The sequence below is a fragment of the Macrotis lagotis genome, chromosome 5 (assembly GCF_037893015.1).
Source record: "Macrotis lagotis isolate mMagLag1 chromosome 5, bilby.v1.9.chrom.fasta, whole genome shotgun sequence".
NCBI classification, from domain to species: domain Eukaryota; kingdom Metazoa; phylum Chordata; class Mammalia; order Peramelemorphia; family Peramelidae; genus Macrotis; species Macrotis lagotis.
Genome location: NC_133662.1, coordinates 214,814,378 through 214,832,785, shown reverse-complemented (window position 1 = coordinate 214,832,785; position 18,408 = coordinate 214,814,378). Strand labels below are relative to the sequence as shown.

Here is an 18,408-nt window from a genome sequence, read left to right as displayed (position 1 = left end):
CAGATGGTTCCAGAGGAAAAAGTGACACTGGTGACTTATCACAGTGCTCCCTCTCTCAAATCTAACTCACTTGTTTTCATGATTTGATCTCCCTTATGTCATGGTCTTCTTCAAGAAGAAAGGGTAAACATCATCACTCTTCAATTCAGTGACACTAGCCCCTTGGCTGTACTACTCTATTCTCAACTCCGTTTCTCTTAGGTATTATCTCTGACTGACTTTCATGCCTGAAAACTTTCTTCTACATCAAATACTGACCTCCCAGACTTCTTTCAAATCCCAATTAAAATTTCACCTTCTACAGGAAGCTTCTCAATTCCTCTTAATTCTAGTGGTTTCCCTTCCTCAACTCCTCTTAATTCCTGTCCTTTCTGTCATTTTCCCTCTATCTATCCTTATATAGCTCTGTATATATTTGTTTGTGTTTTGTCTCACCCATTGTCTTGTAAGCTCTTTGAAGACAAGGTACCTTTTGCTTCTTTTTGTATACCCAGCACCTGGAACACTTGGTTCAGTCATTTTTTCATTCTTATCTGACTCTTTACGTTCCTATTTGGGGTTGTCTTGGCAAAGACACTGGAAGAATTTGCTGTTTCCTTTTCTAGCTCATTTTACAGATGAAGAAACTTAAGCTAACTGGGTTAAGTGACAGGGTCACACTGCTGACAAGTGTCGGAGATTGGATATGAATATTTCTGATTCCAAGCTCAGAGCTCTATCCACTGTGCCAGCTAGGCACTTAAAAATGTTTATTGATTGATTGATTTCTTGGAATAGAGGATAATGTATAGAAGTGGGATATGGCATACTGTATTTAAGAATCATTTGACTGGAATATAGAACCAGTCATATAAATTGTCTGGAAGGATAGTTTAGAGCTAGATTTTAGAGTACCCTCAATGTCAAAAAGGAGTATTTATTTTAAGCTTAGGTAGGAGGAATCCTCTGAATTTAAGTAGACTAATTTGACAACCACATAAATGATGGATTCAGAAGGAAAGAAAACAGGACTGGAAATAAAATAATATAAAACAAATGTTGCTCTCACTACCCTCCTCCATACATCTACTAATTGTTTCACAAAAATATCATAGCTATCTTTAAGCCCATACTGAGTCTTGCTTTTGATACTCTGTGACTTTGTGATTGGATGTCAGATATATGACTCATATTTGGAATCAAAAAAAAGAGTAAATGGAGTTTTTTCTTTGTTATGGTATATGTCATGTCAGTTTGTGCTATTGAGAAAATGAGTCTTGACATTATTTTAACTATGACATTGTTATAAGCTTTTGTAGCATATTTCTATAATTGGGGAGGTGAGCAGTAGAAGTTTTATAAGTACAATTTTGTTGTTGATTTAGTTATATCTGACTCTTCATGACCCCATTTGAGGTTTTCTTGTTAGACATACAGGAGTGGTATGCCATTTCCTTCTATAATTCATTTTACAGATGAGAAACTGAGGCAAACAGGGTTAAGTGACTTGCTCAGGATCACACAGCTAGTAAGTTTCTGAAGTCAGATTTGAATTCTGGAAGATGCAAATGTATAAAAAACACCATTTTTAATTATATCAAATTATAATAGAGGGTTGTTATTCTCCACATGGGGGAATTAGATAAATTAATATGATAAAGATATAATGTAAAAGTTTTCCAAATAAATGACATAGTAAATTTTGAGAATAAAACAGATTTATACTGTTTCTCTAAGAATGCTATACTTATGAATATGACTGTTTCCCAAATGTATCTAGTATAGAAAATCAGGCTTTGAATATGTTTTAATAATAAATTATAAAAAAATTGTATTAAGGATTTTATATATAAAATTGTATTAATAATTTAAAGAAAGTGAAATTATTTTTCAATTTTAAAAGTATTTTCTGATAATTTTAAAGAATTCATTTTAAAAGTTATATCTTCATGAATTTTTGAAATGATTCTTAAAATAGGTAGAGGATTTAGGTAAAGAAAGAAACAAATTGAAATTCTCTTTAGTTTTAGCTTGGAAAATCAAATTTAAGAAGTTGTACTAAATTGAATTAAGTCTTCTTACTGGCATATTTTAGCAGAATTATGTAGGAACAAGTGATTTGGATTCAGAAAAACTGAACTGCATTCCAGAATGTTTTTGTTTATATTTAAGTTTTCTTGGTAAATCTCCCCCCTCAAAATTAACCAGTTGTGAGCCCTCTAAGTAGTTTGATTTGCAACCTGACTTATAAAATTCTGATTGCAAATATATCAAAAATCTTATAGATTTGACTTATAAATAAATGATCCATGAGGGAGTGGACATAAATCAAAAGGGGAATTGAGGAAATTGAGGAGATTAAGACAACAAATGAATTAACTGTGGGAATTGACTGAACTATTCTAACTCTATCTTGTGATTTGATTCTAGAGCTCGTTCAGTTCCCTTTCTGTTCAATTATAGGTCTAGTTCAAATTCTGTCTTTTGAGAAAAGTTTATTTAGGAGAAAACCTAATTATATTGTTTGAACCTAACTTAACATAACTGGGAGTGTATCATCTCTATTTGCTGCTTAGAGACCCTTTACTGAAGCCATCTCTAATCATCCTGATCCATATCTAGCCATAGGACCCAGAAGACTCCAAAGGAGAAAGTGAGGCTAGTGACTGAACAACACTCCATCACTTAAATCCAATTCACTTACATGTCATAGCATCACATGTCATGGTCTTCTTTGAAAACAAAGCATGGGGGCAGGGGAAGCAAGAGATCTTTAACTAAGGACCTAGATTATGTTGACCAGAAACCTCCATCAGATCAAAAGATTGATGCAAGGAGTTTTCTCACAACTATACATCTCAACCCATTGGTTGATTGGTTCTTGTCCTTCATTGAAGAAGAAGTCCAAAATGAAATCTCTTATGATAGAGACAAGTTATCTGATTATGGCTAATCAAACTAATATAAGCTCGGAATTCTCTACCACAGGTTGGGCATGAATAGACCATGTGAACACCTGGGGTGGGTTCTCTAAACTTACGCATCTCATGTTTCCTTTGAGCTGCCTCAATTCTGCCATGCTTATAGAGTACAGCATCTTCTCTGATGAGGTCACTCCATACTAGATGATCCTGTGCCAGCGTCTCCCATGATGCAAAATCAATTATAAAGTTCTTAAGAGAGATCTTCAGTCCCTATATTGCTTCTTTGACTCCTTCATGTGTGCTGGTACCATGTGAGTTCTCCATAAAAATATATAATATATATAAATATATAATAGCTGTGCTTTCTATAGTAAAGTTTGATTTCTTGTCAGTTTAGCTCGAGGAAGGACCTCTGTTATTCAGAATCTTCTTAAGACAATATAAATGGAAGCAATTCAGTTTCCTGACATGGCGCTGGTAGACTGTCCAGGTTTCAGCACAAGGGCTCTGAAGACTTTCAGTGTGGTAGTTAGTCTAATACCTCTTCTCTCCCATACTTTCTTTTGGAACCTTCCAAATACTGAGCTAGCTCTAGCAATTCGAGTGTCAGCCTTATTATCAGTGTGTACCTCTCTGGAAAGTACCCTGCCAAGGTAGGTGAACTTAGCCACAATATTCAAAACTTCTCCATTTGCTGAAATTGATGGTTCCACATATGGGTGGCGTGGTGCTGGCTGATGGAGCACCTGTGTTTCCTTGGGGTTAATTGTTAGACTAAAATCAGCACAAGCAGCAGAGAATAGATCCATACTATGTTGCATCTCAGTTTCAGAGGTTGCATTGAGGGCATAATCATCTGCAAACAAAAAATCATGCACCAATACTCCCTCCTTTTTGGTCTTGGCTTATAGCCTTTTGAAGGATTTACTGGCAATGTGGTAATTGACTTTGATGCCATGTACATATTCAGTGAAGACATTTGTGAACATGGCTGAAAACATGCTAAAAAGCATGGGAGCAAGGACAGCCTTGTTTCACTCCATTTGTGACCTCAAAATCATGAGAACTTTGTCTACTAAAAAGTATCTGGGCAAGCATATCATCATGGCATTGATGTACAGTACTAATGTAAGCTTCTCTAGGCAACCAAATTTTGACATAATTTTCCATAAGCTCTCACAATTGACAATATCAAACTCCTTGGACAGGTCTACAAATGTTCTATATAGAGCTCTGTTCTGCTCCAGTCATTTATCCTGAAGTTGTTGAGCAGCAAACACCATATTGACTGGTCCTGGACTCTTTCTGAAGCCACACGGGTTCTCAGGGAGATGACCATCTTCCAGGTGAAGGATCAGTCTATTAAGGAGGACTCTGGGAAGAATCTTACCAGCAATGACCATGAGAGAAACATGCCTATGATCACCATATTCACTTTACTGATGCACAACGGAGGCATCTTTGAATTCTAGGGGATAATTTCTTCATGTCATATTACCCGAAAATTTTCAATCAGCTTTTGTATGAGCATTGGACCCTCACTCTGTAAATATCAGCTTGAATTGAATAAGCACCAGGTGCTTTGCCACATAAAAGGAGCATACTGACATTCAAAACCTCTTCTTCAGGTGAACTTTTCAGTTAGAGACAGATTGACTTCAACTTCAACCAAACAGTTAATGGCTCCTGTATTGCTTGATGATGTCAGGTGTACCTGAAATGCACCATATGTCTTTTGATTCATAAATAACCTTCAGGGCATCTTAAAAGCACTTTGGATTGTTACTATCAGCAAAAAACTGAATTTCATCTGCCTTCTTACTGAGTTAAGCATCCTGCATCTCTCTTGGCTTCACTTGTATTTTTCTTTTGATGGAATTAAGTGCTGCCTTCTTATAGATGACTATTCTGCTGGTGAACTTTGTAGAATTCTCATTTTTCATTTAGCAGCTTCTGTTTTGATTTTTGATTTTCATCAAACCAGTTCTGATGTTTGTGAGAGTTCTGACCCAAATGAGCAAATGCAGTGCATACTACAGCTTCTTGGAGTCACAGGTGAGAGTTAGGTGGCTCAGGTAGACATCAAAAGGGGAAAGCAGACCTGAAAAGGGTTCAGCAGCCCTCACACAGAGATACTACTCTTCCTCGAATGCACCCTATACCTCAACATATATAACCAACCTATATATCATTTCTGAAAACTGGATCAATCAGTTATCATTTCCATGTTCTTTTGGGTGGAGGGGAAGGGAGAAGTGTCTAATGTTAGCAAATTGTATCTGTTCACTCTCCCCCTCCCAAATTGAAAAGCCCCTAATCGTTCCTTCAATTAAAAATCCGATTGGTAAATGTTGTGTCCTAGTTAATTGTTTCCTTTTAATTAATTGGCCTCATTTGATTAACTGTATAAAATTCTAGAAAAAAAATGTCAGAACAAGTAGTGATCAGGAAGTACAAAGAAAAATTAGGAAGAATCATTCTTCTAGCACAAGATTGCAAGTTTAGTTCAAAGGCAAGTAACCAATGCTGAAAATACTGATCAGTCTTGTCCTGTTTCTGCAGAAGGGACAGCTCTTGTCTCCTTGAACTTTCAGAGCCTTCAATCTGGCTGACAAAGGTTACTACTGCTGGACCTAGGGATATGCCTGAAGTTCTATTTTCCATTTCCAAACTGAGTGGCAAAGCCCCCCCCAAAATACTCAGATCAGGAAGATAGACATTAGATTTTTCCCCAAGATAATTCTATTTAATGTCCACTGAAAATTTATGTCACCCTGACCTAAATGGCTTCTGATAGCCTTGAAGAACAAAGCATTCAATACCCTGAAAATACAGTGGCAATACCCCACATAATACAAACAAGTATCACACAAAGCCTTCACACTACCACCAAATATATGTAGTATCTAATCCAAATCCTAAATTACAAATTGGGAAATAAGGATAGAAGAATGAAAAACCTAAAAAGGTTACAATGGCAAAGTGCTATTATGGAGAGAGGGATACATATCCAAAACACAAATCCAAAATAAGAGGATAATTCCAAAGCATCTATAAAAAAAATCCTCAAAGAAAAACACAACTTGTCTACAAAATTAACTATGATTCTTAGGAGAAACAAAGCAAAATTTTTTAAAGTCAAAATAAAATAAATGAAATGAAAATGGAAAACAAAGTGTTGGATAAAAGATTTAAAAGGAAAATTAACAGTCTTGTACCAAAAGTACTAAACATAGGATTTAATATAGTACCTTACTTAAGTAACAAGATTCCCTGAATATTAGAATGGACCAAGCAGAAGTTAAATGGCTACCTATGACAAGAAACATTAAAAAGAAAGCCAAAATACTGAAAAGTATAAGAAAATATATGGTATCTCATATGAAATTGACTTGTAAAACAATAGGTCAAGGAAGACATTTGGCCTGAACTGAAGGTAGACCACTCAGTTTGAATATACCTTCTCTAGAAAAAAAAACAAACAAAAAAAACTGCAGTTCACACAAATTGAATAATGACTAAGAAATACAGTGGGAAACTAAAGTGACTTCTGCCAGTCCCCACAACTTTACAAAAACTTATCCAGAAGCCCCTTGCCCCCAAGGAACTTTCAAAAATCCAACACTAGCATAGACCAGAGACTGCCCTTAACTTACAAAACTCTATATCTGGAGACAGCAAAATAGAGGGACCTTCTGAGTCACCAAATGGTCAGAAAACCTTAAGATTGGATATTGGGCGACCCAGACAATGAATAGCATAATAAAGTACTCAGGCAAGAACATCCCAAGTCCAGTGGATCTGAGTTCTCTAACATTTTATGCTGAGATACCAGAGATGGCACAAAAAGATCTAACTCTCAGAATCTCAAAGATTTAATAGATAACTAAACTCATGAGTTTGAGATCCACTTAGTAACTCAGAGGACCCGGGGTTTGACAAAGGAAGATCAACAAATCTACTGAAAACCCCAGAGTGGATGAGAAGAGTGAAGCTTGCTCCTGATACAAAGTCCCAGTTCAGGAACTGAGACTAAAATGATAAACAAATCAAAGAAACTCCAACTAATATAAAAATTATCCAAAATATAGAGATCCCCCAAAAGAAGTGAATAACTTTTTTCGTTTTTTTGGAGTTTTTTTGCAAGGCAATGGGGTTAAGTGACTTGCCCAAGGTCACACAGAGGCTGAATTTGAACTCAGGTCCTCCTGACTTTAGGGCTTATCCTCTATCTACCTGCCCCTAGAAGTGAATAACTAATAACAACTGCAAGGAGAGAGTCAAAGGAAAAAAACAGGATTTCATAAATGCTGTAATTGATTGATTGATGTTTGTCCTTTCTTCTCAAAGAAGATCATGACCTTAGATGATGCCATGACAAACACATGAATTGGATTTGAGTGAGGGGGCATTGTGCTAAGTCATCAGTCTCACCTTCTCCTCCAGTGTCATCTGGGAACAGTGGTCAGATATGGATCAAGACAACAAGAGAGAGCCCTGGATGTGAGACAATCAGAATTAAGTGATTTGTCCAAAGTCACACAGCTAGTGAGTGACGAGTGTCTAAGGCCAGATTAGAATTCACATCCTCCTGTCTCCAAGGCCAGTACTCTATACATTGTGCCACCCAGCTGCCATTATGAATGCTTTAAAGAAAATGAAGAAAGAAATAAAAATGAAATAGAAGTTTTGGAAGAATAAAAAGCTGAGAGAAAAAATTTTTAATCAACCTCAAAAATGTATTCTCTGAAAGTCAGAAGTACCAAATAGAAAACATTGACTACGTGAGACAGCAATAAATAATAAAATGACATAAAAGTTGGAAAAAAACTAGAAAATATTCATTATTTGATATAAAATGCAACTTGTAAGAAAACATGTTCAAGAGAGAGAGAATTCAAGAATAATTAGATTTTTAAAACTATTTTTTGAAGCTTGATTGTTGTATTTCAATAAATTACATATGAAAACTGCCCAAATCAATTAGAACCAGCAAGAAGAGTAAAGAGAATGAATATACTCTCCTTAAAGGAATTTCAAAAGTAGAAATCATTGCTAAGACAGTGAAAATCCAATATAATAAAGAATAATTTTAATTACTCAAAAACTAGTCAAGGTGAAACAAGATTTGTCAACTTCTACCTGAAATGAGAGGAGATCTGGGAAAGCAAGATTCCAAAGACAAAAAATATTTGCTTGCAATATAACATATCCTACAAATCTAAGCACAATCCTACAAAGTCAAAAATTGTCCTTTAATGGAATAAAGAACTACCATGCTTTTCTAATTAAAATACCCCTTAAATAGCAAAAAACAAATCCTAAGGACTGGAATTGGTACTCTTCTGAGGGATTTTCAGGGTGAAAAAAGGAAAATAAAAGAAGAAATATACCAGTACAGAAAAGGAGAAATAATGGGGTGGAATCTGTTATTTGTCATGATTAAGGGGCTTAAAGAGAGGAATATACAAACATGAAAGAGGGCTGGAGGCAGAGTGCACTAGTTGAACTTTAATCTTTGCTAAAATAGACAAAGGATTAATAGACACATACTCAAAGTATGTGTAGAAATACATCAAACTCAATAGGGAAACAATTGTAGATAATGAACATATGGGGTGAAGAGAGGATAATTTTGAAGAAGAAACAAGTCAAAGAAAACAAATTTCCTGATACTCTCAAATATCAGTATCTTTTAATCCCTCAGGATTAAAAGGAGAAAAGGGAAAGAATTATTATCTAAGAGGTACCCTTGATTATTTCTTAGATAACTGAGAAATGACTGAGCAAAATTGTGGCATGTGAATATAATGTAATATTATTGGAATGTAAGAAATGATAAAGAACAGATTTTGGAAAATTCTGAGTAGTAGGAACTGGTGAAGAAGGAGTGAACAGTTCAAGAACAATTTATAAAAATATAGCAGCATTATAAAAAAGAAAAACTTCAAAAAATGTAAGAACTCTGATTAAAGCAGTGATCAATATGTCTCCAGAGAACCTATGAGGAATAAGAGAAAAGGTATATTTGGGATGGAATTATTCATAAGCAAAACAAACTCATAGATAAAAGATTTTGAAAGAAAAAAACATTTGATAAACCCAAAGAGTCCAGCTTCTGGGATAAGCACTCTCTCTTTAATAAAAATTGTTGGGAAAATTGGAAGTTATATGGAAAAAACTTGGATTAGACCAACATCTCACACCCTATACCAAGATAAGATCAAAATGGGTACAAGATTTAGTCATAAAAGACAATATTATAAGCAAACTAGGAGATCAAGGAATAGTTTACCTGTCAGATCTATGGAAAGGGAAGCAATTTATGACAAAGGAAGAGATGAAGAACATCATTAAAATCAAACTAGATAATTTTGATTACATTAAATTAAAAAGCCTTTGCACAAATAAAACCCACTGTAACCAGGATCCAAAGAAATATAGTAAATTGAGAAACAATTTAAAACTAGGATTTCTGAAAAAAAGACTCATTTCTAAAATATAGGGAGAACTGAGTCAAATTTATAAAAAAAAAAACCAAGCCATTCCCCAAATGACAAATGGTCAAAGGATATGCAAAGTCATTTTACAGATGAGGAAATCAAAGCTATCCATAATCATAAAAAATTACTCTAAATCATTACTGATTAGAGAAATACAAATTAAAGCACCTCTGAAGTACCATCTCATACCTATCAGATTGGCCAATATGACCAGAAAAGACAATGTTCAATGTTGGAAGGGATATGGGAAATCTGGGACACTAATACATTGTTGGTGGAGCTGTGAACTCATTCAACCTTTCTGGAGAGCTATCTAGAATTATGCCCAAAGGGTAATAAAAATGTGCATACCCTTTCATCCAGTAATACAATTACTGGGTCTATACCCTGAAGAGATCATGTAAAAGGGTAAAAACATCACTTATACAAAAATATTCATAGCAGCCCTGTTTGTTATAGCAAAGAATTAGAAATTGAGTGAATGTCCATCAACTGGGAAATGACTGAACAAATTGTGGTATATGTATGTTATGGAGCACTATTATTCTATTAGAAACCAAAAGGGATGGGATTTCAGAATATTTTGTCAAGACTTGCATGAACTGATGTTGAGTGAGATGAGCAGAACCAGAAGAACATTTTATACCCTATACAGCAACACGTGGGTGATAATCAACCTTAAAGAACTTGCTCATTCCATCAATGCAATAATAAGGGACAATTTTAGAGTACCTGCAATGGAGAATGCCATCTGTATCCAGGGAAAGAATTGTGGAGTTTAAACAAAGACCAAGTATATTACCTTCAATTTTTAAAAAAAAAATGTCTCATGTACTACATAATTTTGCTATCTCTTATATTTTATTTTCTCCTCAAGGATATGATTTCTCTCTCAACACAATTTCAATCAACATATAGCATGGAAACAATGTAAATATTATCAGACTGCCTTCTGTAGGGCATGGAGGGAGAGAAGGGAGGGTGGGGGAAAAATTGTAAAATTCAATACCTTACAAAAAACTACTAATATATAATTGGAAAAGAAATGAAATATTAATTAAAAAAGAAAAGAACTGTGTGATTGGGATATGGTCAGGGGTAGAGATAAGGAGTAGTGCTATACAAGCAAATTACAACAAGCATAGAGTACTGGTCTTAAGTTATTTATATATTATCACCAAATGTGAGAGAATTGGATGAAAGATAATGTACAATAAAAAGTATAGCAATAACTGTGAGTAGTAAAAATTTAGGCACAAAATGGAAAAATGATGACAAAATAGATTTTTAAAAAACCCAAAATATATTATTTGCAAGAAACTTAAAAGATAAAGAATTAAAGTAAAAGGCTACAGTAAAATCAGGTATGCTTTACCTGAAATAAAAGCATCAGGAGAAGCAATAATGTTCTTAGAAAATGCAATGGGAAAAGTAGACTTGATTAAAAAGAATTAAATGGGGAAACTACATAATGCTGAAAGGTACTATAGGCAATTAATATAAATACTTAACATGTATGTACCAGACAGCATCATACTTAAATACTTAAATGAAAAGCTAAATGAACTGCAGAAGAAAAATACTATAAACTATTATATTTGAGAACCTCACTGTACTCCCTCTCAAATCTAGAGATATAAAATAAAACATAAAGAAATAAATGGTCTGTATCCAGAGAAACAACTGCAGAGTTCCAAGGACTATTTCCTTAAATTTAGGGGAAAAAACTGATCTCTTATTGTCTGATCTTGCTATCTCTTATACTTTGTTTCTTCCTTAAGGATATGATTTCTCTCTCATCACACTCAATTTGGATCAATGTACACCATGGAAACAATGTAAAGACTAACAAATTGCCTTCTGTGGGGGAGGGGGAACTAAAATTAGGGGAAAAATTGTAAAACTCAAATAAAATCTTTAATAAAAAAAGAATATTTTTCTTCCCACATAGCTTCAAGGGAAAAAAAGAAATATATGAAATAGAATTTTTAGAAAGTTAGAGATAATAAATTCATGATAAGTCCTGAATAGTAATAGAAAGGAGTATATAATTTTCCATACTGGGTAGGACATTTACAAAAAACAACTATATATATATATATATATATATATATATATATATATATATGTATGTATATATATACAAAAAAAATCACCAAACATTGCAGAAAAGCTAAACATATAAACATATTCTTTGCTTACCATCAGGTGAGATAATGAGAGTCATTAAAAGATCAGTTTTGGATTAAACTAATTGGAAGAATCTTGGGTCATGTGACCAACAAAATAGAGCACTAGAAATTTTATTTAATCCTCACAACCTCTCAAAAATACCTAACAAAAATTATGAACAAGAAGAAACTTTCTCCACAGCTAGAAAACCAAAAACATTAATGAAGTAACATGATAAATTTATATCACAGAAGGCTAATCCCTAACTGTGTGTGCACTGTCTCTCTGATGAGCTCTCATATTCTGAAGGCTGCATAGCAGGACCACAGTCTTGTGCTGTGAGATGCATTCAGCAATTTTCTTGCTGTTCCTGCAGACTCTGCCAGCATCTATTGGCCATACATTTGGATCGCATTTTTGTAGCAGCAAACAGCAGGATCCAATTTCCCACCCCACATCCATGCCACTAAAGGAGAAACTTATGGTCTAGGAAAGTAAAAATGTGCTGCATGTGCTGCAGCAACATGTTTCTTTATAGTAGTGCTCAGCCAGAATACTAAATAACAAAGGAAAAGGAAGTGGGAAACCAGTGTGTATACTAGAGCATACCAGATTTGAAGGAAAGGGGTCAGCTATGCCACCAAACAAGTCACTTAGGCAAGGACTGAAAGTTAGTAAATAGTGAATTTCCCAACACTGGAGGAGGACAACGTTTTAAGGGTCAAACCATGGGAAAATACTTACCAAAAGGGAGGAATCAGAATGTGAGAGATAGAGGAATAATAGAGAAAAAAATGCCAAAATTGCCAAAGATCTGACAGAAAAAAGTTTAAAATCTTAAATATACAAATATGAATCAAAAGGATGATATTTATAAAAGTGAAGATGCCTAAATGAGTTCAAATATTGAATTAATTCTGAATTTATTCATGATTAAGCATTGCAAAACAAGCAACAATAAACTAGCATGTGATGAAATGGTATGTCTTGGGATTCCAAAGAGAGCATAGATAACTATAGCAAGATGTTCCCAAATGGTTTAAGAGATAAATCATGAAAGCAGAATTTATGGCAGCACAACAGAAATAATTGTCAGAATAGAAAAATATGAATCCACAGTGACAAGTCTCTACAAAGAATCTAAAAAGAAAGAATAAATAGATAATATAAATATACAGAAGTGAAGGCAATCTGGAACAAGAGAAGCAAAAATCAATAACATTAATAGCACATATGTTCTCTACAGAAGCAAAATATGCTTATCTCAAAAGACTGGAACATTAGAGACAACTTAAGGATCATAAGTCCAGAAAATCACAACAAGTATACTGAAAATTTCAAGTTTATATAGCAGCTAAGTTTTAAAATTCCAATGACAAACATCACATTACACAATCAGGAGAAAGATCATCAAATCTAAAGGAAAGGAAATCAAATAAAAAACACTAGTTCTCACCCACCAGAAACTACAGAAAGGAATGGAATAGTGTTCTAAAGAAAACAAGGGATATCTTTTTCTTCCCTCTTTCTTATTCAAAAAGGCAGTTATTCAAACCTAGAGTTTTATGGAGTTTTTTTCTTTTAAGATGTTTATCTGCTGTTTAATGGATTGATTTTTTTTTTTAGGTTTTTTGTTTTGTAAGGCAAACAGGATTAAGTGTTTGCCCAAGGCCACACAGCTAGGTAATTATTAAGTGTCTGAGACCGGATTTGAACCCAGGTACTCCTGACTCCAGGGCCAGTGCTTTATCCACTACCCACCTAGCCGCTACTAATGGATTGATTTTTGTAGATAATCAGGGTTAAATGATTTGCCAAGGGTCACATAGCCAGAGGATGTTTGAGGTAGGATTCAAACTTCCATCCTCCTGAAGACCAGGGTCAGTGCTCTAACCACTAAACCATCTAGTTTCCCCTGTCTGCTGTTTTAAATAGGACTTTAAACACTGACCTTCTCTAGGTAAAGATTAAGGACAGTGATATATATATGTTGTCTTTATTGTCTGCATTGTCTTTATGGTGAAATAGGTGCCCTGATCAGAGAAGACAGTCAGAGATAGACTCACATTCTATGAGAGCTTTCATGGTGTCTTTCATGGTCTGATTTGACTAGAATAATATTGTTGTTTTTGAATAAATTATTTTTTCACATTGAATATTAAGCAGCTAAAGGTATTTAGGTAGTGCAGTGGATATAACATTGGCTCTGGAATCAAAAGAACCCAAATTCAAATCTGGCCTCAGCCATTTAACACTCACTAGCTGTGTGATCTTGGACAAGTCACTTAACCCTGATTGCCTTGCATCCAAGGCCATCTCCAGTTGTCCTGACTCATACCTAGCTACTGGACCTAGATGACTCTGGAGAAGAAAGGAAGACTGGTGACATAGCACAGCACCCCTTTACTCAAATCCGATTCACATGCATGTTATGACATCACCTCCCTGATGTCATGATCTTCTTCAAAAATGAAGGACAACTATGAATTTCCTTTTCCATTTCCCTATCCAAAGCTTGGATTATAACCCAGATTTTCTCTTTTAAAAAATTGTTTCCAATTTCTAATTCTCTCCCTCCTACCTTTCTCCCATACATTGAAAGGGCAAAAGATACCCATTTTGTATTTGTAGTCATGCAAAACATATTTCTACATTAGCCATGTAGCAAAAGAAAAGAAAAAGCAAGCAAAAATAAAGTGAAAGAAAATATGCTTCAATATGCACTCAGAATCATCAATTTTCTCTCTGAAAATAGATATTATTTGTCATCATGAGTCCTTTGAAATTACGTCATATCATAGTATCAGTCAGAGTAACTAAATCTTTTCCAGTTAACCATCATTACAACATTGCTATTACTGTGCACAATGTTCTTCAAGTTATGCTTTCTTCACATCACATCAGCTCATATAAGTTTCCAGTTTTTTGGAAACCATCTCTCTTAGCATTTCTTTTAGTACAACACTATTCCATCACAATCAAATGGTACAGCTTGTTCAACCATTCCCCAATCAATGGGTTTTCCTTCAGTTTCCACTGCTGGGTATACACAGTTTTATAGCCCTTTGGACATAATTCCAAATTGTTTTCTGAAACACTGGACCAGTTCACAATCTCATCAACAATGCATTAATGTACTTATTTTTCCATATTCTCCCCTAGTACTTATCAATTCCTTTTTCTGTCATCATGGCCAATCTAATGGGTATGATTTATTATCTGAGATTGTGCATTTCTCTTATTATTAGTGATTTAGATAATTTTTCATGTAACTATTAATATCTTTGATTTCTTCTTCAAAAACTTCCTGTTTATATCTTATGCCTATTTGTCATGTGGGAAATGGCTTTCATTTTTTATGAATTTGACTTGGTTCCCTATATATTTGAAAAAGTATAACTTTATCAGAAAAATTTGCTGTAAATTCCTCCCTCCCCCTTCCCCCTTTCCTGCTTTCCCTTTATTTTTGACTGTATTAGCTTTGTTTTTGTAACTTTTAAAATTTCATGTAATTCAATTTTTATTTTAAATCTCTGATCCTCTCTAAATCTTGTTTGGTCTTAGACTCTTATCCATAGATCTGTCAAGTAAATTCTTTCCACACTCACCTAATTTGCTTATGAATTAACATTTATATCTAAATCATGTGATGCCCATTTGAGTTTATCTTGGCAAACTCTCTGCTTAGTTTCTACTAGATTGCTTTCCAGGTTTCCTAGTGGGTTGTGCTGATTACTGTGGGAATTTATTTTTGCATATTATGGACCTATTCCATTGATCAACCTATTCTTATTCTTAACCAGTACCAGATTGCATTGATGGTTACCACTCTATTTCTTATCCAGTACCAGATTGTATCGATGGTTACTACTTTATAGTTGTTTGAGATCTGGTACTATGAGGATGCCTTCTTTCAACTATTTCACTTATTTCCTTGATATTTTTAAGCTTCTATTCCTTCAGATGAATTTTATTATTTTTCTAGCTATATAAAAAATCTTGTTAGTTTGATTGGTATGGCACTGTATAAATAATATATATATATATATATACATATATATATATATATAGTATTATCATTCTTTTTTAATTTATTTTTTATTTTTAATTTTTTTCCCCAAAAGGCATTTTATTTTAAAACCTATTTAAGCATTGTACATTACACCAGAATCAATTAATACTTATTTGTTGTAAGGGAAAGAATTTAGAACTCAAAATTTTTTTTAAATGAATGTTAAAAAGTTTGTTTTTATGTATAATCGGAAGAAAACAAACTACTATTCAAGACTCAACCTAATTTTAAACTCCTTCCTCCTGGATAATTTTTTTTTGCAAGACAAATGGGTTTAAGTGGCTTGCCCAAGGCCACACAGCTAGGTAATTATTAAGTGTCTGAGACTGGATTTGAACCCAGGCACTCCTGACTCCAGGGCCGGTGTTTTATACACTGCACCACCTAGCCACCTAGCCACTCCTGGATAAATTTAAACCACAGCTTGATGCTGGTGTAGTGGGAAGACAAGTGAATTTGGAGTCATTGTTATTCAGTCATGTCCAATTCTTAGCGATCCCTTTTATAATTTTCTTGAAGAGATACTGCATTGTTTACCATTTCCTTCTCCAACTCAATTGACAGATGAGGAAACTCAAGCAAACAGGGTGAACTGACTTCCCCAGGGTCACACACAACTAGTTAAGCCTGACTCTACAATTTACTAGTTGGAGAATGACCTTGGAAAACTCACAATTGCTCTAATCTTAAATTTCCTCATCAGTAAAATATCTAAAATAATCCTGACCAACCTGCCTTACACCAATAAGAACAGGGACTGTGCTAAGCACTTTATAATTATCTCCTTTGAACTTCCCAGCAACTTTGGGAGAGAGAGGCTATTTTTTCCCCATTATGCCTATTTTATAATTGAGGAAACTAAGGATGAAAATGAATGAGAGATGATCATGATGTCATCAACCACACCCTATATTTAACTCTTAATCCCCATTTACTATGTGGGTTTGGTTTTTTTTCCCATCCTTGGAAGAAATTCCACTTGTTTCCAGGATTAGTGGCCAAGAAACCCTGGGTCCCACAGGAAGAGTTGAGAGTGGCTTTCCCAGTACTGCTATCCAACTGCTGCTCCAACTGTTGCCTTAGGGCATTGCTCACTTGGATGCTGTATTCCAATTGACTTCAAAGATCTAGTACTTCTGATACAAGGGTGTTCAAGTTGCAGCTCAGAGGCCCTTGGCAATAGATATCCCAGCTGGGACACTTACTTGGAGTTCCCATAGATGGTTTCATAGACCTGCAGCTCAGACTGGAGGGACTGGAAGAGACACTGGCTCTCCTCACACTGCTGTCTCTTGGAGGATGATCATCTTGTGCTGGAACCTGTTATTGTTCTCTTGGAGGTAGAGTCTCTCCTCCAAAACTTCAGAATCTCCTGCTGCTTCTCCTTCAGGTCCTCAACTGTCTGCTGCCACTCTGTCTTCTGCCTCTCCAGCTCAGCTTCTAGCTCCTGAAGTTGGGTGCAGGAGGCCACCAGAGCCTCCCTTAGATGCTCCCTAGAATGCTCTTTGGAGAGGTTGCTCAGATGAGCCTGCAGGTTTTGGTTCTCTTCTCGGAGCATTTTGCTCTCATTACATAGCTGGGGCATGGACTACAGACCAGGTGTATAAATGCTGGAGGAGCCACCATTAGCCCTTGTGGCAGAGGAGAGTCTGCCCTCCAGCTGTTCTCGAAGGTGGTCATTAATGCAGATGGATTCTTCAAGGCCCTGGTGTAAGTTCCGAATCTCCCTGAGATGTTCCTATCATTCTTATTTATTGGCTTAGTATACTCAACAGCTCATATTCCTCCATCTGTATTTGTGTGAAAAGTCCTTTATAATTGTGCCCACATTGGTACTGATTATGTCTTGACAAGGAGATTTCCACGTATTTTATACTGTCTGTGGTCATTTCCCATTTTGTTCTTTTTGTAAAAAAAATAATATTTTTAACATTCTTTTTAAATTTTATATTTCAGATTTTCTTCCAACTTTTCCTCAGCAAGCAAGCAAGAAGGCAGACAGTATGACATCAATTATATATGTGAAATTACATGAAACATATTTCAGTATTAACTAATTTTGAAAAGTAAAAAAATGAGATAAGTATACTTCAGTTTGCACTCAGAGTTCATTAGTTTTTTCTCTGGAGCTGGATATGATTTTATTTCATCAGTAGTATCTTTGGAATTGTCTTGGGTCACTGTATTGATCAAAGTAACCACATCATTTTATGTATAATGAGCATTACAATATTGCTAATACTATGGAAAGTGATCTCATGGTTCTTCTTACTTCATTTTACATTGGTTCATATATGTTTTGCCATTTTTTTTCTGCAATTATTCCCCTGGTCATTTTTCATAATACAATAGAATTCTATCAAAATAATATACCTCAACTTGTTTATCCACTTCCCAATTGGTCCCCTCAGTGTTTGGACATTCTCTGCCTCTACAAAAAGAGCTGCTATAGATATTTTTGTAAACATAGACTCTTTACCCTTTTCTTTTATCACTTTGGGATAAAGATAACTGGATCAAAGGCAATAGAGTCTTATAGATCTTTGGGCATAGTTCCAGATGGTTCTCCAGAATGGTTGGGACAATTCACAACTCCACCAACAATTCATTTGTGTCCTAATTTTCCCAAATTTCCTCCAATATTTGTCCTTTTCCATTCCTGTCTTATTTAGCAATCTGGTAGGTATAAGATCTCAGAGTTGAATTAATTTGCATTTCTCAAATCAAAAGTTATTAAGAATATTTTTATATGACTTCA

At 34.8% G+C, this 18,408-nt stretch overlaps 1 protein-coding gene across 1 annotated transcript in view; it reads left to right on the top strand.

Moving 5' to 3' along the window:
* The window catches only part of DRAM2 (DNA damage regulated autophagy modulator 2), a 65,036-nt gene extending 47,167 nt beyond the window's left edge, over nucleotides 1–17,869 (top strand). The window contains exon 9 of the mRNA XM_074188402.1: nucleotides 17,607–17,869. Within this exon, the coding sequence (XP_074044503.1) occupies nucleotides 17,607–17,657 (51 nt within the window). The 3' untranslated portion in view covers nucleotides 17,658–17,869. The remainder of the gene's footprint in view (nucleotides 1–17,606) is intronic.
* Nucleotides 17,870–18,408: the final 539 nt, after the last annotated feature.